This window comes from Cyclopterus lumpus, chromosome 25 (genome assembly GCF_009769545.1).
Source record: "Cyclopterus lumpus isolate fCycLum1 chromosome 25, fCycLum1.pri, whole genome shotgun sequence".
Classification (NCBI taxonomy): Eukaryota; Metazoa; Chordata; class Actinopteri; order Perciformes; family Cyclopteridae; genus Cyclopterus; species Cyclopterus lumpus.
The window spans coordinates 2343073-2368016 of NC_046990.1; the positions used below are offsets into that span (position 1 = coordinate 2343073).

A 24944-nucleotide genomic window follows, 5' to 3' on the forward strand; every position below is an offset into this window, starting at 1 on the left:
ATGTACTCATGTACTCATGTACTCAGTACTCATGTACTCAGTACTCAGTACTCATGTACTCATGTACTCATGTACTCAGTACTATGTACTCATGTACTCAGTACTCATGTACTCATGTACTCAACGTACTCAGTACTCAGTACTCATGTACTCATGTACTCATGTACTCATGTACTCAACGTACTCAGTACTCAGTACTCACGTACTCAGTACTCAGTACTCATGTACTCATGTACTCATGTACTCAGTACTATGTACTCATGTACTCAGTACTCATGTACTCATGTACTCAACGTACTCAGTACTCAGTACTCATGTACTCAGTACTCAGTACTCAGTACTCATGTACTCATGTACTCATGTACTCAGTACTCAGTACTCAGTACTCATGTACTCATGTACTCATGTACTCAGTACTCATGTACTCAGTACTCAGTACTCATGTACTCATGTACTCATGTACTCAGTACTATGTACTCATGTACTCAGTACTCATGTACTCATGTACTCAACGTACTCAGTACTCAGTACTCATGTACTCATGTACTCATGTACTCATGTACTCAACGTACTCAGTACTCAGTACTCACGTACTCAGTACTCAGTACTCATGTACTCATGTACTCATGTACTCAGTACTATGTACTCATGTACTCAGTACTCAGTACTCAGTACTCATGTACTCATGTACTCATGTACTCAGTACTCATGTACTCAGTACTCAGTACTCATGTACTCATGTACTCATGTACTCAGTACTCAGTACTCAGTACTCATGTACTCATGTACTCATTACTCAGTACTCATGTACTCAGTACTCAGTACTTATGTACTCATGTACTCAGTACTCATGTACTCATGTACTCAGTACTCAGTACTCATGTACTCATGTACTCAGTACTCATGTACTCATGTACTCAGTACTCAGTACTCATGTACTCATGTACTCATGTACTCAGTACTCATGTACTCAGTACTCAGTACTCATGTACTCATGTACTCATGTACTCAGTACTCAGTACTCATGTACTCATGTACTCATGTACTCATGTACTTAGTACTCAGTACTCATGTACTCATGTACTCATGTACTTAGTACTCAGTACTTTTACTTGAGTAAAAGCAGCCACACTACAGCTATGAGTGAAAGTCCTGCATTAAAAATCAAATCTCTCTTTAGTACAAAAGCATCAGCATTAAAATGTACTTAAAATACCAAAAGTACTCATGACGTCGAACTTCATATTTCTAATATATATATATGAACACTAGATTATAATTAGTGATGCATTAATGTGTTCATCACTTTAAAGTTAAAGGTGGAAATCATTTGAATTACTTAATTTCCTGCTGGGTAGTCTAATCTATAATAATACATCATATTTACGTTTTGTATAATTATCAAAATCTGCAAAGTAACAAAAGTGATCAAGTAAACATAGTGGGGTAACAAGTACAATATTTGCCTGTTAAATGTCGTGGAGTTTTTTAAGTACAAGTAGCTTAAAATCTTTGAAGTCTTTCCTCTTCGTATAATTAAAACTGCATTGACGCTCTGCCTCTTTCTTTTGTCCTCCTCAGCCCCACGATGCCGGCCCACAGGTCAGTCTGAATAAAACACAAACTCACCTGTGTATTAATGTGTATTAATGTGTATTTGTACCATGAACACACCAGACTGACTCAGCGCACTCTCTGCCAACAGTCACTTAATGCCAGCCGATGAAACTCCACCTCCACTCCCTCCGAAGGTGAGTATTGACTATTGATGGTTTTATGTGTGTGTTCGTTACGGAGCCGGTTCTGTGCATCTGAAGCCAAACACTCAATATTTACACGGGAAAGCATCACGCAAAGGATTTGTTCTTAAAAAAAGCCTGTTCATATCACGGTCATTGGATTTTATTACATTCATGTGAAGGCGGACGTTTTAAATCTCAGCTGATAACAAGTATTAATCAAGATTGTTTTCATTACTGTTCAGAGACAGTAATGGAAGAAGTAATCAGATCCTTTACTAAAGTAAAAGTACTGACACCACACTGTGAAATACTCCACTAAGTAAAAGTCCTGCACCTTACTTAAGTAAAACTATGCAAGTGTTATCAACTAAAGTACTTAAAGTGTCAACAGTAAACATATTCATTGTGCAATAAAAGGTTTCCTTACAGTATATATATATATATATATATATAGGAAGGAGATGAAAGACTGTCACCTAGTAACTATAGTACTAAGTAACTATAGCGGTCAGTCAAATGTAAAAAGTACAATATTTACCTCTGAGGTGTATTGGAGTAGAAGTATAGTTACATTAGTTACATAGATATTTGATAAACGATCAGCAGTTTACTGTGTAAAGTTGAAAGTACGGCTCAGTTTGTACATTTGATCACATTAGTCATAAATGTCATAATTATACCACTGTTTGATGAAAAATGTGTCCAAGATCACAAAAGAAGAGCTCAAGCACGGCTCACTGCATGCACTCATACAAGTGAAAATAGCATCATCACAGTTGCATTGTGGGTCACGCGTTGGAGTTATGGATAAGAGTTCCCAGTTATGGATGAGAGTACCCAGTTATGGATGAGAGTACCCAGTTATGGATGAGAGTACCCATTTATGAATGAGAGTGCCCAGTTATGGATGAGAGTACCCAGTTATGGATGAGAGTACCCATTTATGGATGAGAGTACCCAGTTATGGATGAGAGTACCCCGTTATGGATGAGAGTACCCAGTTATGGATGAGAGTACCCCGTTATGGATGAGAGTACCCCGTTATGGATGAGTCAGGCATGTCTCCCTGTGTGCAGCCCAAAGCTCGGACCAGCTCCGAGGAGAGCGTGGTGGGGGAGGACGACCGGACCAGGAAGCTCTGCTCGCTGTACGCCCCCGTCCCTCTCACCAGGACCTCCAGTGAGACGCAGGTTCGACCTACGCCCCGACTGCAACCCTCGCGACTCTCAGGTGAGCCGCCACACCTTCTGTGTCTGTCCACGGCCAACCCCTAGTAAGGGCCCGCTGGTTACGTCACAGCAGAGTGCATCTCTGACCAACAGCTGCTGCTTCCTATTAATTATTCATAACATTAAAGTAGTGGTCGTTGCAGACACACACCTGGCGGAGATCTGCTCCTTTCTATTCCATCCAGCTCCATCCTCACATCCACTCACACAACAACACATTGTGTGTGTGTGTGTGTGTGTGTGTGTGTGTGTGTTCCAGACCCTATGTGCTTACCTGTCCCTTTGATTGACAACCCAGCAGACCTCGTTCCTCCTGACCTCCCCCCTAAAAGCAGACACAGACGGACACAACCCCCCAAAAAGGTAACACTGTGCCTAAGTACTTGCTTCTATGGCACTTTACACTGGATGTATTGTTACTGCACTACAATCAGGAGGAGGTAATGCAGTGTTCCCAATGTCTCCTCTTCTTCACTCTGGTGTTTGTTCTCAGGAGGCTGCTGAGTATGTCAGCCCCGTCATGAAGAAACCACCCGTGAGTTTCTACCCTTTCTTTTCCAGACGTTCTCCTCCCTTTGAGTCGCCTCCACTGTGTGGAGAGCAACTGTCCACCATTTAAACCCAGCAGGCCCAATGTTTAAAGTATATGTTGAGATTATGGGGTTTGGAAAAATCCTGACTTTTAACATTCAACCCTAAATATTTCAGTAGTATAATTATAAATGATGCTTTTGTACCTTTTTAGCTACGTTTCAAACATTCATGTGTTCATATTACACGCTTTCACCGTATCATATATCTCATATCCCCTTTTACATAAATACATCACAATTTACCATATTATAATACTATTTTCTTAATATTTTACCTCTATATGTTATATTATATTACAATCACAGATTACATAAACACAGAAGATGCTATTAATAACACAACTGTCACTTTACCTTTTTTTTGTATATATATTCTTCTTTTAGTTTTCATATCATTTTTATTTATTTGTTTAAAGCTAAAAGCTTCTATGTGAAGAAATAATAACACAAGATCACACGTGTTCATCTCTCTGTGCGTAACTTCCATATCTAAATGTCTCTCCTTGGAAGGCATTTATCATAAAACCGATGACCTCCTTGACGTCTACCGTTAAAACACTATTGATACTGTTTGTGTTTATTTGTTCCAGGTCTACTTTAAAAAGATCTTCCATGGCTGCCCTCTCAGAATCAACTGCTCCACGACGTGGGAAAACCAAGCTACCAAAGGTTGTATGTGACGCGACCAATAGAGCTCACAGTAAATCCTCAGGGTCTGACCGGCCTGCTTTTCCTCTCTCAGACCAGCACCTGATCCTGGGGGCAGAGGAAGGGATCTACACCCTGAACCTGAGTGGCCCAGAGGCCACGATGGAGCTGGTAGGACTTTGACCTCATTAATACACAGAGCTACATGTGAACAACAGGTGGGCTGTGAGTCATGGTTTAGTTTTTAGTGTGCGGACAAGCTTTTGTTTCTTTTTGTTACGTAAGTACGACCCGTGAGTACACGTTTAAAGTTCTTGTTTTTTACTGGAGTATTTCCATACTTCTACTCCACCACCTCTCAAAGATGCATGTAGTTTTTTCTACAGCTTTAGTTACTTTTCATCCCCTTCTTGTCCGGTGAAAACAACGTATCTCCAGATGCAGCCTCAATATTAACCCATGACAGTAAAACACTGACCCTCTTTCGTCTTCCACCACTGCTCTGACAGATTGAAATGATGCACGCTTGAGCAGAGCAAAGCTTCGAGATCAATCAAAGTGCTTTTGAAAGCGACACAGGAAGCAGTGACTGAGTGAACGTCTTGTTTCTGTCTTTCAGCTGTATCCGGGGAAGTGTACCTGGGTCTACACCATTAATAACGTCCTCATGTCTGTATCAGGTACATTTAATAAGTCCTCATTTAGTTGTGTGGCTCTTACGTTTACGAATTTATTTCAGCCGTGACTCTTAAAGCAACTGCTAACTGACTTAGCTACAGCTAACAAAACAACAGATTGTTTTTAATACATAAACAAGTGTAGGCAGCCACAGTTATTTCATTTTTTGAGTTAAACAACAGTGTGGTCTTTACAAAATAATAATTGTATTATTCTAATAATAATCAGTATAATACCATGTATTTAATGCCAAGTCAGGTGGTTGAGTCTCTAACTGGTCTGTTCACAGGTAAATCCTCGCAGCTTCACTCCCATTCGCTGAAGGAGTTGTACGAGCAGGCTCGGAAGGACCAGAGGATGGTTTCCTTGTCGACTCACAGACTGTTACCTAGGTAACACAGGAATCTCTCTCTCTCGTTTGATCAGAAATACCCCCCCAAAAAAAGAAACCCCACATTTGTTTGTGCCAGTTAAAATCTTTATTCTACATGTCTCTTTTGTCATCAGGAAATGTGCAGTGACGTGTAAAATACCGGACACCAAAGGATGCAAGACCTGCTCAGTTGGTGAGTACGATGTTTTTACTAAAGCCGAACCAAGTAGTTTAGTTGCATTAGTAAGCCTGAAAAGAACAAAATAAACCTAGGTTTAAAGAGGTTTAAAGAGGGTAACCTCGAGCGTCATAGTTTGTAGTGTAGAGCCACTGACTAAGCGGTGGTATTTGGTGAGTTGGTAGCAAGAATTAAAAATAATTCAAAGCTGATACCAAATACAGAAAATATCAGGGTGGATAAACTTAAAGACAGTTAGGCATAATGTACATTTCCATTGCTTAAATGAAATAAATGCAACAATACAATCGTGTTATTGTCAACACTTTGTGTTTCTTGATCACTCATCTAAATGGTTGTTGTCCTATTTTAGTCATTGTGGATGACAGTTTCTGCATCTGAAGTACCTCACGAGTCACTGAATTCCCCACGACACGCTGCTGCTAATGCCTCACCATAAAATCAAATTTCAATAAAGGATTCTGGGCTTTTAATTTGGCACGCCTCCCAGAGAGAGAGAGACAACTAAAAACATGTGTCTCCTGCAGCGGATAACACGGAGCAAGGCTGCGTGTTCCTGTGCTGCGGTCTGGAGGCCAGCGTCGTGCTGCTGCAGTGGTACGAGCCCATGCGCAAGTTCATGCTCATTAAGGTACGTGTAACATCGGACGTTTCAGGGGGGAATCTTTGGGTGTGGGGTTATGGTAACAATTATTTTCAACTCAAAAGGCTCAAGTGCATTTGAAGGCGCAAGTCTTTTTTGATTTGGTCAAGTCGAGTCTAAAGTCATCAAATTTGTGACTTAAGTCCAAGTCATGTGACTTCCACCCCTCTGAAATATTGTACTTTTCTAATCCACTACTTTTTACTTTTCTTTGGCAGAGAAATAAAGTATTTTATGATCCCTATTAAATGTAAGGGTTGGCAGTAGACTTTTGACCATAAAACGGTTATGGTTGTGGGAACCGGCCCGGAGCTGTGCACCATGCTGTGGCTTGAAGACTGCAGCTCTTAGTGAACAAAACACTGAACCTGTCTGCTTGTGTTTGCTGCTGTGTGTGAGATTGAAAACCACAAAAAACATAATTCCCAGGAAATAAAAGTCATTTCTCAAATCTCCTGCTCGCAGCATTTTGACTTCCCCCTGCCCAACCCTCTGCGGGTGTTCGAGACGGTGACGGTGCCCCAGCAGGATTACCCGCTGGTGTGCATCGGCGTCTCTCTGGGGTCCAACCCCAACGTGCCCGTCGTCGTCGAGTACATCAACCTCAACTCCAACACATCCTGGTTCACCAACCCGGGCCTGGGTAGGTTGATGCTACGTCATTCCTCCATTATCAAATGTTGCTTAGTTTACCTCTGCGTGTTGGCTGCAAGGCTATTTTTAGCTTTAGTATTCTAGCTATCTAAACATTTCTAGGTGGAAGAAATTGAATCCTCCGCAAACTTTCTTCACGTTGGTTTATTTGATAAGGGACAGCGTACATTAATGAAAACATTTCTGTAAATGCTCCAATAGCCAAGAGGTTATTTGTCATCCGTAGTCCCGAGATGTTACAAAACAAACCTAAAAACAAAGATAGATTAAATATACAAGGTTTATACAATATTGACGCTTTACAATGGGTGCACAAACAATGAATAGAGTGAGAATATTAATACGTAGTATCATCATTCAGGGACTCTTAGAGAGTCAAGTACTAACAAGACATGCAACACACACAAGCAAATAAAATGAGGGATAACTGTTAAAATAGAATGGATTAAAAACCAGATTATGCTGCATTGTTAGACACTAAAAAAAACATCCAAGTCAGAGGATCAGAACATAAAAGCAAGCAGAGTATACATATATAAATCAGTCAGTCACTAAACAACAATAAAAGACATGCATGCAGGTAGATGACTGTAGATAACAGAACTGGTACTAACTAACAGAACTGGTACTAACTAACATAACTGGTACTAACTAACATAACTGGTACTAACTAACAGAGCTGGTACTAACTAACAGAACTGGTACTAACTAACATAACTGGTACTAACTAACAGAGCTGGTACTAACTAACAGAGCTGGTACTAACTAACAGAACTGGTACTAACTAACAGAGCTGGTACTAACTAACAGAGCTGGTACTAACTAACAGAGCTGGTACTAACTAACATAACTGGTACTAACTAACATAGCTGGTAATAACTAACATAACTGGTACTAACTAACATAACTGGTACTAACTAACACAGCTGGTACTAACTAACAGAACCGGTACTAACTAACATAACTGGTACTAACTAACAGAGCTGGTACTAACTAACAGAACCGGTACTAACTAACATAACTGGTACTAACTAACAGAGCTGGTACTAACTAACATAACTGGTACTAACTAACATAACTGGTACTAACTAACATATCTGGTACTAACTAACAGAACTGGCACTAACTAACATAACTGGTACTAACTAACATAACTGGTACTAACTAACATAACTGGTACTAAATAACATAGCTGGTACTAACTAACAGAATTGGTACTAACTAACATAGCTGGTACTAACTAACATAACTGGTACTAACTAACAGAACTGGTACTAACTAACATAACTGGTACTAACTAACAGAGCTGGTACTAACTAACATAGCTGGTACTAACTAACATAACTGGTACTAACTAACATAACTGGTACTAACTAACATAACTGGTACTAACTAACATAGCTGGTACTAACTAACAGAACTGGCACTAACTAACATAACTGGTACTAACTAACATAACTGGTACTAACTAACATAACTGGTACTAAATAACATAGCTGGTACTAACTAACAGAATTGGTACTAACTAACATAGCTGGTACTAACTAACATAACTGGTACTAACTAACAGAACTGGTACTAACTAACATAACTGGTACTAACTAACAGAGCTAGTACTAACTAACAGAGCTGGTACTAACTAACAGAACTGGTACTAACTAACAGAGCTGGTACTAACTAACAGAGCTGGTACTAACTAACATAGCTGGTACTAACTAACAGAACTGGTACTAACTAACACAGCTGGTACTAACTAACAGAACTGGTACTAACTAACATAACTGGTACTAACTAACATAACTGGTACTAAATAACATAGCTGGTACTAACTAACAGAATTGGTACTAACTAACATAGCTGGTACTAACTAACATAACTGGTACTAACTAACAGAACTGGTACTAACTAACAGAACTGGTACTAACTAACAGAGCTGGTACTAACTAACAGAACTGGTACTAACTAACATAACTGGTACTAACTAACATAACTGGTACTAACTAACAGAACTGGTACTAACTAACATAGCTGGTACTAACTAACATAACTGCTACTAACTAACATAACTTGTACTAACTAACAGAGCTGGTACTAACTAACATAACTGGTACTAACTAACAGAGCTGGTACTAACTAACATAACTGGTACTAACTAACATAACTGGTACTAACTAACATAACTGGTACTAACTAACAGAGCTGGTACTAACTAACAGAACTGGCACTAACTAACAGAACTGGTACTAACTAACATAACTGGTACTAACTAACATAGCTGGTACTAACTAACAGAACTGGTACTAACTAACATAGCTGGTACTAACTAACATAACTGCTACTAACTAACATAACTTGTACTAACTAACAGAGCTGGTACTAACTAACATAACTGGTACTAACTAACAGAGCTGGTACTAACTAACATAACTGGTACTAACTAACATAACTGGTACTAACTAACAGAACCGGTACTAACTAACAGAACTGGTACTATCTAACAGAGCTGGTACTAACTAACAGAGCTGGTACTAACTAACATAACTGGTACTAACTAACATAACTGGTACTAACTAACATAGCTGGTACTAACTAACATAACTGGTACTAACTAACATAACTGGTACTAACTAACAGAGCTGGTACTGACTAACAGAGCTGGTACTAACTAACAAAACGGGTACTAACTAACAGAGCTGGTACTAACTAACAGAGCTGGTACTAACTAACAGAACTGGTACTAACTAACATAGCTGGTACTAACTAACAGAACTGGTACTAACTAACATAGCTGGTACTAACTAACAGAACTGGTACTAACTAACAGAGCTGGTACTAACTAACATAACTGCTACTAACTAACAGAGCTGGTACTAACTAACATAACTGGTACTAACTAACAGAGCTGGTACTAACTAACAGAACTGGTACTAACTAACACAGCTGGTACTAACTAACAGAACCGGTACTAACTAACAGAACTGGTACTATCTAACAGAGCTGGTACTAACTAACAGAGCTGGTACTAACTAACCGAACTGGTACTAACTAACATAGCTGGTACTAACTAACATAGCTGGTACTAACTAACATAACTGGTACTAACTAACAGAGCTGGTACTGACTAACAGAGCTGGTACTAACTAACAGAACGGGTACTAACTAACAGAGCTGGTACTAACTAGTAGAACTGGTACTAACTAACAGAGCTGGTACTAACTAACATAACTGGTACTAACTAACAGAACTGGTACTAACTAACAGAGCTGGTACTAACTAACAGAGCTGGTACTAACTAACTAACAGAGCTGGTACTAACTAACAGAGCTGGTACTAACTAACTAACTAACAGAGCTGGTACTAACTAACTAACTAACAGAGCTGGTACTAACTAACAGAGCTGGTACTAACTAACATAGCTGGTACTAACCAACTAACAGAGCTGGTACTAACTACCAGAACTGGTACTAACTAACAGAGCTGGTACTAACTAACAGAGCTGGTACTAACTAACTAACAGAGCTGGTACTAACTAACAGAACTGGTACTAACTAACAGAGCTGGTACTAACTAACAGAGCTGGTACTAACTAACAGAGCTGGTACTAACTAACCAACTGAGCTTTAAGAGGGTGTTCTTTTGTTGTTGTTGGTGCTGTGTCTGTGTTTGTTCTTTATTTTATATTTTTGGATCCTCGTTAGCTTCCACAAAGCGGTCACTAGTCTTCCTGAAGTGCGCACAAACACTATTTAAAAAATGTTTTTATTAAACCACACTGTATCAATAAAATAAGCGAAAGTGAAATGGCTCTACAAAAAAACAAAAACAAGGGTCACATATACACAGTAATAATAATAATGTGTGTGTGTGTGTGTGTGTGTGTGTGTGTGTGTGTGTGTGTGTGTGTGTGTGTGTGTGTGTGTGTGTGTGTTCTTACAGAGAGACCTTGCCAAGATGTAGTTCAAGTAAACCAGTTAAGCAGCAGCTCACTGCTGGTCCTCATAGAAAGTAAGCTATTAATATTTAAGTACTCACATTGCAGAATAAATATCTGTATAGCTGTAGCATTGACACTTATATTATGGTCTGTCTAGTTCCTCTGCTACTGTCTGTGCCATTCCAACACGAGCCTCTCCTCCACAGAGTCAGTACATATAGTCGGTCTGAAGGGGGAGCTGAAGAGCAAAAGGGCTTCAACACAGGACACCACCTTCTCCCATGCTATCGAGTCTATAGGTGAGACCATCCAGTGACCTAACAGCACCAGTCAGGTACTGGACTGAAGTACAAAGGCAACTTCAGTATTTCCATTTCATACTTCTACTACACTACTTTAGTTAGTCTTCAAATGACAGTTTCTCACCCCTGTCCTGTCCAGTGAAAACCCCGTATCTCCGGATGTTGTTGATGTTTGTGATAAACTGAACGGTGAAGTGTTCCTTTATGTGTTTAGAAAATCCTCATATTCTTAATCTAAATAAACTTTTGAAAAAGCCTCTTGGATCAGCTGGAAAATGCTTGGTCAAAAACTTGAAAACAGATGTTTATCTTTTTTTATTTTTTTATTTATTGATGGAAATTGGTGGTATACAGAAAGTAAATTGGGAGGCATTAATGGTACAATCTCCCTTTTTTTTTTTTTTTTTCAAACAAATAACATCATCCAACAAATAACATCATCCAACAAATAACACCATCCAACAATACTTTAAACTGTGAATAAAAAATAAATAAAACACACAAAATAATACTAATAGTAAAAAATTAAAATTAAAAATGATAAACCAGTAATAAGAATCATGAGAAAGAAAAAAAAGCACACACACTTATATCTTATATATAATAATAGATATGTTTATCTTTTTAGAGCTACTTGGTTGTAGGAGGACAGAGACGCTACAAACATGTGATGATATTATAGAATATGATGCGTTGATGTAGATTGAACTAACCAACAGGATATAAAGGAGTTTAAAAAATCTACAGCAGTAAAATGTAACAAACATGTTAATGCAGCAGTAATATTAATCCAGAAATATCTTATATAAGAGTAAACACTGAAAGGGAACATTTTACTGCACTATCATTTTGCTGGGGCACACGTGTGGTTTTGAATGCAGGACTCGTACTTGTTTCACAGTGTGGCATTAGTACTTGTATTTCAGGAAAGGGTCCGAGTACTTCTCCCACCACCGCTGACCGGTGACGCGTGGTACTGTGAGTGATTGAGGCTCAGCCTTGACTCTGTGTGTCTCTCCAGTGTATTTCGAGGACACGCTGCTGGCAGTGTGGCGTCACGGCTGGCAGAGGAGAGGACGAGGTTTCACTGAGCTGCTGGAGGAAACCACCGACCACAGAAAGATCTACAGACTGGTGCAGTCCGGCAGGTACGGCATGTCTTCACTGCCCCGCCGTGGTGGTCGCTCCGGGTTCTTAAGTCAGTTTCTGCAGTTGGAGCTCTTTTGTTCTGCTTTTATTTGAGTACCAATGCAGGACTTTAACTTGTTACTGTCAGGATCTGGAGTTGTGTGGCGTGTTTCCTGTTTTATTTTGAAGTCCCTGTCGCTCGTGTCCTCTGTTTCCCTCCACTTCCTGTCCCTGTGATTGTCTGCTCTGTCCCTGATTGTTTCCTCCTGTGTCCAATCACCTGCACCAGCCCTGTGTATTTAAACCCTGTTTGTGTCATTCCCCTTTGTTGGTTCGTCTTGTTATGATCACTACAGATCAAGTGTGTGAGTCCGTCTTGTGTGATTCTTGTGCTTGGAATTATTCTTCGAGTGAGCAATAAAGTTGCCTTTTTCAAGTTGTCGGCATTTGGGTTCAGTTCCTGTGGCTACACCCGTGACAGTTACTATTTACTTAGGCCTTTGTATTCCTCACGGAACATTAGCCATTGACGAAACCGTTCACTTTTACTTGTAACTGAGTATTTTGACATTGTAGTCAAAGATCTGAGTACTTCTTCCTCCACTGTTTAAATAGCACTAAACCTTAAATTATGGAAATATCGTTAGTTTTGCAGGTATTTGGTCAACATTTAAAAACATGTACGTGGAGCTGGATCACCAAGATGTATCCTCTGAGAACCAAGAATGTTTGCACAAAATGTCATGGACTTCCATCAAATAGTCGTTGGTATTCCAGTCTGAACCAAACCGATATCTGAGTATTACAATATATCCTGTATTTGCATCATGTGTGACCCGATACATTCATGAATTGCGTTGAGATTTCTATTGGGTTTATGCGGGTTTAATCTCCACTGTTTCCGTTGCTCGACCTCCTCTGACCTCCCTGACCTCTGACCTTCTCACTGCAGAATGGTCGTCCTGGAGACGCGTCAGACCGAGGACCAGTCGGGGCTTTCCAACCTGTACGTTCTGGAAATTGCAGAGAACTACGTCATGCTGCGCTGACTCTCCCGTATGCTGGCGCGGGGCATCATGGGAAACTCCACGCAGGACTTTCATCTGTCATCATTACCTGTGGCGGGCGTGGATACCTTAATATTTAAAACATGTTAATATGACGAGAGGAGATACGTTGAAGGGTTAAAGGATGTTGCAAAATTCAAACTGACAAAAGAGGAAAGTTGAGTGTGGCCTCCAATGTGAGGGAGTCTGCTCTTATTTATGCTGATTTCTACTTGTGTGATCCAGAACAACTTCCAGAATCCAGACAGCTGAGAAGAGCCTACAATAAACAGTGAAGGAAGGTCCTCCTCTAACACTAAAGAGGAGTATCTACTTGCTGATGTCTTCCAGCAAATGCGTGGATGGACTCATGCTGTGTAGTTTGTGTGCCAGTGTTCAAGATGCCATTATATCGTAATAAAGTCAATAAACACATGATGAGGTGAACTGTCCTGATCTTGGAGTGTAAGCGGTTAATGAAGCGTGAAAGTTTAAGATTTGGACAAAAGTATTGATAAAAGCATTTGCTTTAATGTACACAATAACTGTGACCATTCAGTCCACTATCGGGGAAATTCTTATCATTATTTCCAGAGGTACATGTGGAGGTTTTGGGGAGGATCCAAACATCAACCATATAAACTCCTTTTGCAGTAAAGTATTCTGTTTGTAGCGTCGTTGTCCTGTGAGAACCACGTATCTCGAAGTCCACTCGTCATGAGCAACACTGTTCTATTTCCTAATGGGCTCCGCTACGGGTTTAGCCTCCGAGGCAACGCCCGGGCACCCTGAAAAAGATCATTTTTACTCAACGGCCAATTTGGGAGTTTGTCCCACCTGTACAAACCGCCGCGTTCGTCTGACTTTGACAACGGCAAAAGGGTGTGCCGTTGCTCCGGACGGCCTTGGCATTTGCCAACAGCGACCGAAGACATGTTTGCCACTCGGGGCAGCATCCGCCTCAAATAGCCTCGTCAGCGGCAACAGAGCAGCAGAAGCCGCTGCCTACAGGGAAGAGACCCAGCCAGAGACCACAGATGTGTTGTCCTATTGGGGTAGCATCAGCATCCCTATCAGTCTGCTAATGAGGCAACCAGAGGGTCGGCCTACAAAACTCCTCATCCCTGCACCACTCTATACTGAAGGCCATTAGAGGGCTCTGCATGCACTCTTAGTACTGGAGTTACATCCAGGTCACTACTACTATTTTAACTTTGCATGATACATTTTTAGCTCACCCAGAGGCTTTTAGAAATAATTTATTTTGCTTAAGAAGTAGGAGAATGTTATGCATAATAATGCATAATAATTCTTCAGTTCATCACTATCATTACACGTCATCACTTGGTTTTCATGGACCTAAAGCCATGTGGTTAGTTACCAACATCATAGTGTTGATGTTTTATTCTGAGACACTACATCTATATAAAGCTGGTGCTGCTGGGTGTCAATGGAGGTTAATGGGGGGGCAAAATGACCCCCCCCCCCCCTCCGACAGTGGGAGGGTGCGCATGTGCCAGGCCGGGCCAGTAGCAGCAGTCGACGCATCATCGCACGTACTTTACGCACACTGGATGAACGGAGGCAGATCCCCGGTCGAGGATGATGCTACACCGGCTCAGACGGGCTTCCTCTCGGGGTTTATTTACCAGGGAGCAGCGGTATGGTCGCCGGTGCTGGTGTAAAATACACTGGCCCAAACCGGGTGCGCTGGTCGGGCCTAGCTGATCTCGGTTGCTCGGCTTCGCCTCTCCCGTTTTTATTCTAGTAGGCTACTTTTTTAAATTTATTTGTTTATTTCAATTTTATTGTTGCGATTATTTCCAGGTCACAATCTCAGTTTCCTGTGCGGCTTGTTTGTACTAAAAATGGCCGGAGATTGCGGCGCTCTGAAGGATATCAATGAGATTAAATCCCAGTTCCGGACCAGAGAGGGTTTCTACAAGCTGCTCACCCTCTCGGACTCGCAGCAGCGGGGCGGGCTGCCGCGGGGTCCGTCCTCCGGTGCCACGCTGGGCCCCGGGGCCGGAGCCGGTCCGTTACCGGGCGCAGGGGTCGGGCTGCCGCAGGGGCCCGGGGCGGCCGCCTCCTCTTCCTCCAACGCCGCGGCCAACTCCTCTTCAGCGGGCTTCCTGCCGCCGGTCCGGGTCTCTATGGTCAAGCTGCAGCCCGAAGACCCGGGCGAGGAGTCGGAGCGGGTGTGCTTCAACATCGGCCGGGAGCTGTATTTCTACACGTACACCAACATCAAGAAGGTGAGCCCGTCCTCCTCTCCTCCTCTCCTCCTCTCCTCCTCTCTTCCTCTCTTCCTCTCCTCCTCTCCTCCTCTCCTCCTCCGGTACAGACAGATAGGATGTTCAAGGATAGCTTAGCATGCTAGCCTGCTCTGCTGCTTTGATGCTGTTATCTTTTCAAACGGTATTGTAAACCGGCTCGTGCTGCACATATTCCATCTGCACTTCATCTGATGCGACGTGATGCTTTGTGTTGTGTGAACGGTGCACCATGCAGACGGATACAGCCCCCCATTCATAAAGGCTGTTTATTCTCTCTGCTGCATTCTGAATGTGAACAGGTTTTTTTTGTCTCCAGTATTTTCACAATTTGGTGTATTTGTACTTCAGCAAGAGATCTGAATACTTCCTCTGCCCCCGCCTCAAAATCACACCGCTTGTGTTCGGAGTGAATGCACTCATGCTGAAGAGGGACATTGCCAGATGAGTCAGTTCCCAGCAGATGGTTTACATAAACCCTGTTGATATATATATATATATATATATATATATATATATATATATATATATATATATATATATATATGTGCACCCTGTCTCCCGGTCAGGGAGTAAATGATGTGCACCACCGCTCAAAAGGTATGAATCTCCTGCCACAGATGTACTACATCCCTATGTCTGACTGGCATCATTCTATCTTGGAGAAGGTTTGGTTTTGTACGTGGAGAACAAACCGAAAGAGACAAAGATCCCTCTGAGCAGCAGCTGAATGACAACAGAATAAAATTACACACACCGGTTTTAAAACAGTCCGCTCCTCGTGTTTGTAACCAGCTGCAATATGAACAGCAGAGCTCTTCTTGTAGCTCCACACCAGAAACAGAAGGCGAGTCTCATGTTCGCTCTGTTGGAACATCAGCTGAACCCGGTTCAAACCACCGAGTCCACTGCAGAGGGCCCAAAGAACACGTTCAGAGCCCAGTTCAGTCATGAAGGAGCGTCACTGAGAACACGTTCTGTGACACTGTGGGGATGGATACAGATACTTTAATTAGAATGTCAGATGTAAATAAAAAAACTGGGTTTTTCTCTGCTGTAATATTTTTTATTGAAGTAAATGAGAAAAAACCGAAACATAACAGCTAGGTAGTGTACATCAAAAGTCAGGATTAAGTGTAAAAGTCAGTATTATTGCCATTTTATTTTTACATTTATATACATTATATGGAATTTTAGTTCCTGCTTCATTTGTTGCTCCATTATTTATCGTAGTTCCTGTACATTTTAAAGAGAAAGTTTCTGGTGCACCATTTATTATAGAAATAATAGAAAACAATTCAGTGAATTCATATCTACTTATTAACTTAAGTTCATTTTATTTTACAAATTTAATTCAGGCCTGATGTTGATTTATACGTAAAAAAAGAATGATCCCACTATTCCACACAGTGAGGCGTACTGCTTATCAATTAAACAGCAGATTGGATCGGTACTCAAAAGCCAAGGTATCCGTATCGGGACTGAAAAGTCAGAGCAGTGCCTCCCGAGTGTGTACTCATCCGGTCCACACAGTGAACGACGTAACTTTTATGGCAGGACTGCACCGATATTTCCGATATATTACGGTGATGTTTTCTGTGTCGATACCAAGAACAGGCCGATGCTTCCACTACATCTCAGAGGTAAACATTATTTATTTTTACACCGCTACGTTTGTCTGACAGCGGCAGTAACTTTACAGATGGGGGTGTATTTAGATCTCTACAGCGAGTACAGTATAATCCAGAATGACTTCAGCAAACCCTCAGGGGTCCGAATCCTTTGAACCTTCGTTCAGACGCCAAAACCCGATTGAAAAATATCTTAATGGGACTTTTTCCTCCTTTTTCGGCTTGGCTTTGGAAATGAGCAAATGATAAATGGGCCTGTGAATGTAAGATACATTGTCAGTAGATGTTTGTGACTGTGATCAATTGTTTGAGTGAGGATTCATGCCTTCAAATGAATCCCTATTTTTTGCTGGCGCATCACGGTTCTCTTTTCCTTTCCGTCTCATCTGCAGGCCATAGACCTCAGCAAGCCCATAGACAAGAGGATCTACAAGGGGACTCAGCCGACGTGTCACGACTTCAACCAGTACTCCGCCACGGCGGAGAGCGTAGCCCTCATCGTGGGTTTCTCGGCCGGACAGGTCCAGTACCTCGACCCCATCAAGAAGGAAACCAGTAAACTCTTCAATGAGGAGGTACTGTATTGGCCTGTTTTCCCCTCTGTGTCGTCCAAGTGGCAAGGGGTTCACAGCTGTGTGTCGTCGTGGTCATTAAAGCTTGCCACGATGCAACGGAAGTCATTTGTCTTTCTTGTATCGATTTAATTTGGCGTAGTTTTGATGCTGCGATAACTTCCGAGTTGTCCCTTGCACATTCTTTTCCTGCACTGTCTCTAATGGGATTGTCTTTAATGGGATTAACAATTAAATGGAGGAGATTGTGGGGGGGGGGGGGTGGTGCACGATGACATGCAGGCAGACTGTGTGGGATTTTCAGTTTTTCTTCCCTCGTCTTCCCCCCTCTGGTTCTCTCTGTCGCTGCTGCAGCTTGTTTCTTGATCTCGGCTTATGCTCCTCTCAATAGTTTAGACATAGTGTCGACAACAAAGCACAATCAAATGAAAGTATTTGCAGTATCTTCATTTTTACGGTTCTCTTCACATTCCTCCCTTCTTTCATCTCCTCCTCTGTCGTTCCTTCTCTCCCATCTTTTCTCTACCTCCTTCCGGTTTTCCAGAGGTTGATAGACAAATCCAAGGTGACGTGTCTCAAATGGCTCCCCAAGTCCGAGAACCTGTTCCTGGCCTCCCACGCCAGCGGCCACCTCTATCTCTACAACGTGGACCACCCGTGTGGCACCGTGGCCCCTCAGTACTCTCTGCTGCGGCAGGGAGAGGGCTTCGCCGTCTACGCCTGCAAGACCAAGACGCCGCGCAACCCGTTGCTGCGGTGGGCCGTGGGCGACGGAGGCCTCAATGAGTTTGCGTTCTCCCCAGACGGTGTGCACGTGGCGTGCGTGGGCCAGGACGGCTGCCTACGTGTCTTCCACTTTGACTCGATGGAGCTGCAGGGGGTGATGAAGAGCTACTTTGGCGGGCTGCTCTGCGTGTCGTGGAGCCCCGATGGGAAGTATCTCGCCACGGGCGGAGAGGACGACCTGGTTACCGCCTGGTCGTTCGCCGAGAGCCGCGTGGTCGCAAGAGGTCACGGCCACAAGTCCTGGGTCAACGTGGTGGCGTTCGACCCCTTCACGACTTCCCTGGAAGACGAGGAGCCAATGGAGCTCAGCGGCAGCGAGGAGGACCTCCACCAGGGGGCGCCAAATAACTCCATGCACTTCGGCCGGGTCAGAACAAGCAGCACGTTGTCGCGTCTTTCTCGGCACAGCTCGAAAGGTGGCGGTTCGCCGTCGGTCACATACCGGTTTGGCTCGGTGGGGCAGGACACCCAGTTCTGTCTCTGGGACCTGACGGATGACGTGTTATACCCACGCTTGCCGCTTTCCCGCGCCTTCACTAACACTTTTGGGCCATCGCTGTCCAACTCTGTCAGCGGGGTGGTCAACAGCACCTCAGTTGTGGGAGGAAGTGGAACGGTGGAGGGGCACCACCACCCGCCGAACACTAACACCGGCACCGCTAACCCACCAACGCTCCCCTTACCACTTCCTCGCTCTCTCTCCCGCTCCAACTCTTTGCCCCACCCTGCCGTGGCGAACGCCTCCAAGGGCCAAAGTGCCACGGAGAGCGGCGGGGGAGGCGGAGGAGGCGGAGGGAGCGCCGTCGGAGGGAACAGCACGCCGTTCAGCATCGGCCGCTTCGCCACCCTGTCGCTCCAGGAGCGCAAGTCGGACAAGTCCGGCTGCAGCAGTGGGGTGGAGAAAGAGCACAAGAGGTACCACAGCCTGGGCAACATCAGCAAGAGCAACGACAAGATCAACGTGGCGCCGAGGAGCAACCGGCTGGACGCCGCCAAGGTCCTGGGCACCACGCTGTGCCCGCGCATGTATGAGGTGCCGCTACTGGAGCCACTGGTGTGCAAGAAGATTGCACATGAGAGGCTGACCGTCCTGGTGTTCATGGACGACTGCATCATCACAGCGTGCCAAGAGGGTCTCATATGCACCTGGGCGCGGCCGGGGAAGGCGGTAAGTCTCCGATCAACTCTTACAACTAACAAATATGTTTATTTTATTTTTTTGCTCATGAAAGATTATTGTTTTTTTTGTTTGTTTTTAATTTGATTTTATCGTTCAGTCAATGAAATGTCAGTTAATACTGAAAAAATGCCCATTTGTTGATTGAACATGATGAAGAGACGCTGGGACAGAAACCAGATTAAGACGACTAAATAATGTCCAGTTTTATCATCTCCGCCAGGAGATAATGAGATCGGTCGCGCGAGTGAGTCACTGTGCACCTCTGTGTGTCCTTCGAGGACCTCTCGTGGTTGGGGTGACACGCTTTCTCAAAACAGCTTTTATTGCATGCTGCTCTGCGGCGAGAGGCACAGGCCGCATACAGAAGTGCAGCATGATCGAATGTGTTCCGCACTGTCTACTAAATGAACGAGTAAGTATCATTTTACCAGCAGACCCTGAAGTATTCTCAAGCAACAGCACGGTTTCAAGGCACCCCACCAGCAGCTCTGTCATATTTCTGAAAACGATCGCAGCAAATTTACAAACAGGAAACCAGCACCCGGACGCCAACATTTTTGAGCTGAAGTTCATCATGTTTTCTCAGCAAAACTGATCAAATTAGGACTTATTTGCAGCTTTTTTGCAGAATAAAACGTTGGCCTTGTACGTTTCTGCAAACCACGGATACGTTAAATCTCCACGTTTCTTAACCAAAAATTATTTCCATATCAGCATTTCTACATACTTGCTCTGTTGACTATTTTAAAGTTCATTTGTAGTTTTTTGTTGTTGTTTTTTTGCAGGTTTGTTTTGAGTAGACTCACCAGTCTTCTCCTGAACCGCAGGGGCTTTAAAATAATCTTTCTTCACGGATTGTTATCAGTGTCTAACTTTCCTTCATGTTTTCTCTCTGATCAGAACCTGACAGCACAGAACGGGAACTCTCCGAGCGGCACGGTGGTATAGCTGGAGGACAAGCCTTGCACTCCCTCCCCCACCCCCGTCCTCTCCTCCGATTCTCAAGTATTAAATTAGGGGCCGTCAGCGTAGCCCTCTGTGCCGGCCACGACCCAGACCCTGACACCCTGCTGATTCCACTCTCAGGGGGGCCAGCCCGGTGGGAAACACTTCCTGAGTCACCAGCACTAGCAGATTGAGGAAGTCTTCAGGTGGACTTTAGGAGTTAGCTGGCAGTCTTGGGAACAACGAAGCAAAGATGCTAGCTAGCATATGAGCTAGTTAGCCCTTTAGCTCTGCTTAGACTAAGTGCTGATAGCTAGTGGCCATGGCCAAAAGTATGTGGACACCACTTTGGTCTGGGCTCTTTCATAGTTTGGGTAACGCCCCTTTGTTCCGGTGGTCTTAACTGTGGCGACTGCACACAATTATGTTTTCAACGACAGTGTTTTTCCATCTTAGTAATTTGGGTGTGATGCTCAGGTGTCCACATACCTTTGGCCATATCGTTTTGTTTTTACTTATCTTTCCCACATGGGAACTATTTTGTTCCAAATTCTTCTTGTTAGCATCATTGAGATGCACATAATCTACGACTATTCAGCACTATTATTTGTTCATTAAAAACAAAGATGATTATTTTTAGAAATAATGAAATGGTGTTCTGATTAAACAGGTGGAGCCCTCATGCTTCAGCTCCACCCGGTCCATTATGAAACTCAAAGGAACAATGTAGGTTGTATTCATAGTTAGGTTAGCTTCACAGATCGGTATTCTGACCACGATGAAGTTTTAATAATAATATTAATAATGCATTTAATTTGTATAGAGCTTTTAAAGGTACTCAGAGGCACTTTACACGGTGAAAATAGCAACAGAAACGATAAAAGCAATAAAAAAAACAAATAAGATTCTCAGATTAGAAAACCAATCACACTGCATTGACAATTAAAACAATGAATCACAGATTAAAAGCAGATTTTTAAAAAAAGGCGTAATGGTGGGGAGTGATACATTTGAAATGTCTGACTCAAGATGTTGTTGGTGGGATGGCTCAGCAGCGGGGCCGCACTGTACTTCAGGGAGAGTTTCCCACCTCGTGCCACTGTGGAAGTTTAAATGTATTCCCCCCCCCCACACACAGACACACACACACTAATCCCCAACCACCCTCCCACCAGACCGATGACATCCAACAGTCAGATATCCTTCCCGTCAGCAGCCCTGAAGCAACAAGGAGCGAGCAGCGTCCGATCCCTCCCGATCCCCCCTTCGTGCGAAAGACACTGCAAAAGCCACGGCCATTGTATTTAAGTTGTTTATTTTGTCACAAGACTGTGTAGTTATTTATAATGTAAATACTGGAAATACTCTATAAATACATAAAAAGGACAAACGTGTATGGGAACAATGACTTCACGGCAAGGAAGCGAAGACCAACAAGCGGGAAAGATGAAGAATATTAATATATGAAGATCCATCTATTGTACATAGCAACCACAGCAACAAAAACAAAAAAAAAGAAACATGAATGTCTGCTGTTTTATGTAACTTCAGGATGTCAATGTGTTTTTCTTTGGTGCGATAAGAGTTTCCTTGAAAAGAAAGCTGGTGGAAACCTGTTTACTGGTACAGATCTTTTACGAGGTGGCTGACCCGAGTGGAGCACAGAGAGGCTGCGAGCTGCACTGATCCCAGTTCACAGGTCTGAATAATACTGATTCCCCTGAACATCGTGTGTGTGTGTGTGTGGGGGGGGGGGGCATCGAACAAACACACACACTCTTGCACATTCCGAACGTTAAAACGTCTCCACACACACACTCATGGTGTAGCATCACATATACTGTCTCTTCATTCCTGTTGCACCTCAATGGCCTCTTGCAAGAATTTGCACATCCAAGTCCATCGTGAGCCGCCCGGCGAGAGACACCAGGGGTGTTGTGGTCTGCTCTGAGCTCTGCAGCAGCTGCTTCTCACCATTCACTGGATAGCTCTGGTGCAGAGGATACGAGTCCTTAGTCAAGATTCACTTTTTTTTCTTCACTTTTCTTTTTTTCTCCCAATTTTTATTATGCTTATCGAAAACCGGCGCTGATTAATAAAGTCTTTGTCAGATTCCTGACATGTTATTTAAGTAACAAAAACTGTTGGGAGGCAAACATCACCTGTGTTTTTGTTATTTTAGCATATTTTGGGCTGCTGATTTGTGATCGCAAATAAAGAAAAAACAAAGTGTTCTTTTATAAGTTTATTGTTTGCAGTTTTACATTTATTTTTGCTGAGGTTGGCGGTGCAAAAGATACGCAGATTTTAAAGCATCGTGAACGTGACGTTACTATTAGACAGACTATTATTTTTGCTTTTCCATTCACTGTTGCCTGAGGTTGTGTTCTCACGCCCTTTGAGAGGTGCTGTTATTCTGTTGCCTTCACTTGAAGCTGCAGTGGTGGCTGTTACGAGCGGCTCGTGTTTTTAAGCGTCTTTCACACGTTTTCCCCAGTTTTCTGCCATGCTAGCGACGTCTGTCTGTCGGCCGCCATTTTGTACAGACATTCGTGATTCCCAGGGGATCAACCCTACTGACTTTGGTGACACAGGTATTTTGTTTTATGAACAAATGCCTAATGACCTCCCTGACTGTCTCAGCTTGCAAATGTTAGCATGCTAACGTGCTGAACTGGGATGGCGAACGTGGTAAACGTTAGCATTTAGCTCAAAGAGCCTCACTGGGCCCGAGCAGAGCCGCTAGCAGAGGTGTTCACTTGTCCTCTTTTGTCTATTTCCTCGGAAATGTGTTGTTGTTTTTCCAGAACACTGGCCGTCGATGAGCACGACATCAGACCTTTTGAATCACTGGGGGGACCAACTCCAAAACCAAACTGTGATTACACATTTCCTCCCGCAGGAAATTATTTCATCGTATTTATTCCTTCTTTTTGTGACACTCCCGCCCGCCGCATCGCGACGGAGTCGGGAATCGACAAGTGGAATTGGAAAACGCACATCAAATAACGAATAATTTGGTTTGAATTCAAATCCCTCGCTGATAATCAACACACCTGCACGCCGAACCACAAACCACGATCTTTCGTGTATTATAAAATTGGAGGCTCGCAGTGCAGCAAGCCGGTTGTCATTGTAGCAGCGGAGGCTAAATGAATGCTTCACACAACGGCAATAACCAGATCTGTTTCAGGAAAACATTGACCTTACTCCACACATATTGAGAGAGGTTTGTGCAGCTGACTTCAAGTATTTTAAGATGTTTGAGCGCAGCTGTCTGATGTTTTGGTCTGGTTAGGTTGTAACTAAACCCCCGAAACACGTTGTGCAGCTGAAGACCAATGAATGTGGGTCTTAAGAAGTGTTGTTGGATCCATGACCAAATCTATCTTTAGTATTTGAATTCTACACATTGTGTGATAAATGTGCATAACTACTGCCCAATGGTGGTTGAAACACAGCTGTTCGGACGTAGCTGTTGGGATGGCAGGTGATGTATAGAATGCTGCATACATTTTCCACATCTGGTTCCATCAATGGGGTTTGTTTTTAATGGGTTTTTGGTTAGAAACATACTATAAGTTCTTTGGTGAACACAAGCTTAAGAGATTTAAACTTTTTGTTCAACAAAATAAAATACGTCAGTGAAACCCTTGAATTCTGAAGCTTTTACTTGTCTTATAAAAAAGGTGGTTGCTAACAAGTGGCTGAATGAGACTACGAGACGTTGGCCGTCACAGCCTCATTGTGCACCACGTGTCCTTGGTGTAGCTCCTTCTTTGTCTAAAAGTGAGCTTTTTGTCTTCTGGTTATTGTATTCACGTTTCAAAAATCATAAAAGTGTCATTCCTTTGTGAAGATTGTCTTGCTGGGCAATAATATGTAAGCATCACAAACGTTTGTTGGCCACAGATCTTATTTTCTATAATCCAAAATCGTATTGGCTTTTTGTCGAGGGAAGCGCTGCGATGCTAACTTCCTTATTGGCCCACAACAAATACATCATCCCTGGTGCAGTCCATAGGTCGCCAGCAACCAACGTGCTAGAGGTTGAAAGGGTAACCGGCTAAAGATTAGAGTAACGTATCAAGCCCTGCAGGTGACGTGGTGGTTTTAAATGGTCCCCAACTGTAGCATGAAAGCATGGTGGAATCAACAAGCTATCTAGCTAACTGCAGCTGCTAAATGAGTAAAAAACATCATGTTTCATGTATTATTTTCACATTCTAGGGGCTTTTTTTAAATATCCAGCGAAGATGCACTCAAGCCAAATCTCTGGGGTTTAGTTCCTCTTTAAGGCATAACAAGTGTTTAAATTCACCTTGGTTTAATTTCTCAACCCTCATCCTGTGTGTGTGGGGGGCGGGGGGGCTGCATTAAACTCAGTA

The 24944-nt window shown here is 43.0% G+C and overlaps 2 protein-coding genes across 6 annotated transcripts in view; both read left to right on the plus strand.

The window, feature by feature from the left end:
- Positions 1–13607, plus strand: part of LOC117728100 (mitogen-activated protein kinase kinase kinase kinase 5-like) — a 35010-nt gene extending 21403 nt beyond the window's left edge. The window contains exons 17-32 of one of the 5 annotated variants that reach the window (XR_004609091.1): positions 1582–1602; positions 1706–1751; positions 2819–2972; positions 3231–3334; positions 3465–3506; positions 4155–4233; positions 4307–4383; positions 4832–4892; positions 5180–5282; positions 5398–5456; positions 5990–6093; positions 6571–6748; positions 10696–10764; positions 10851–10992; positions 12017–12143; positions 13076–13184. Coding sequence is in view for 4 of the 5 variants with exons in the window: in XM_034528819.1 (XP_034384710.1) it covers positions 1582–1602; positions 1706–1751; positions 2819–2972; positions 3231–3334; positions 3465–3506; positions 4155–4233; positions 4307–4383; positions 4832–4892; positions 5180–5282; positions 5398–5456; positions 5990–6093; positions 6571–6748; positions 10696–10764; positions 10900–10992; positions 12017–12143; positions 13076–13172 (1414 nt within the window). In the remaining variant the exon portion in view is untranslated. Of the gene's footprint in view, positions 1–1581; positions 1603–1705; positions 1752–2818; positions 2973–3230; positions 3335–3464; positions 3507–4154; positions 4234–4306; positions 4384–4831; positions 4893–5179; positions 5283–5397; positions 5457–5989; positions 6094–6570; positions 6749–10695; positions 10765–10850; positions 11028–12016; positions 12144–13075 lie in introns of those variants that run through there. The other 4 variants (XM_034528819.1, XM_034528820.1, XM_034528821.1 and 1 more) reach the window with 4 other exon arrangements.
- A 1099-nt stretch (positions 13608–14706) lies between these two features.
- zmp:0000000529 (WD repeat-containing protein 20) lies at positions 14707–22791 on the plus strand. Its single transcript, XM_034529188.1, has 4 exons — positions 14707–15424; positions 17466–17648; positions 18190–19599; positions 20512–22791. Exons 1-4 carry the CDS (start codon positions 15038–15040, stop codon positions 20557–20559), a joined length of 2028 nt encoding a protein of 675 aa, XP_034385079.1. The 5' UTR covers positions 14707–15037; the 3' UTR covers positions 20560–22791.
- The last annotated feature ends 2153 nt before the right edge of the window (positions 22792–24944 follow it).

Excerpts from the sequence above, each read along its gene's own strand:
- zmp:0000000529 (XM_034529188.1), top strand. The coding sequence starts at position 15,038 with ATGGCCGGAGATTGCGGCGCTCTGAAGGATATCAATGAGATTAAATCC. Across the intron at positions 15,425-17,465 it reads CGTACACCAACATCAAGAAG|GCCATAGACCTCAGCAAGCC; the intron begins GTGAGCCCGTCC and ends TCTCATCTGCAG. Across the intron at positions 17,649-18,189 it reads GTAAACTCTTCAATGAGGAG|AGGTTGATAGACAAATCCAA; the intron begins GTACTGTATTGG and ends CCGGTTTTCCAG.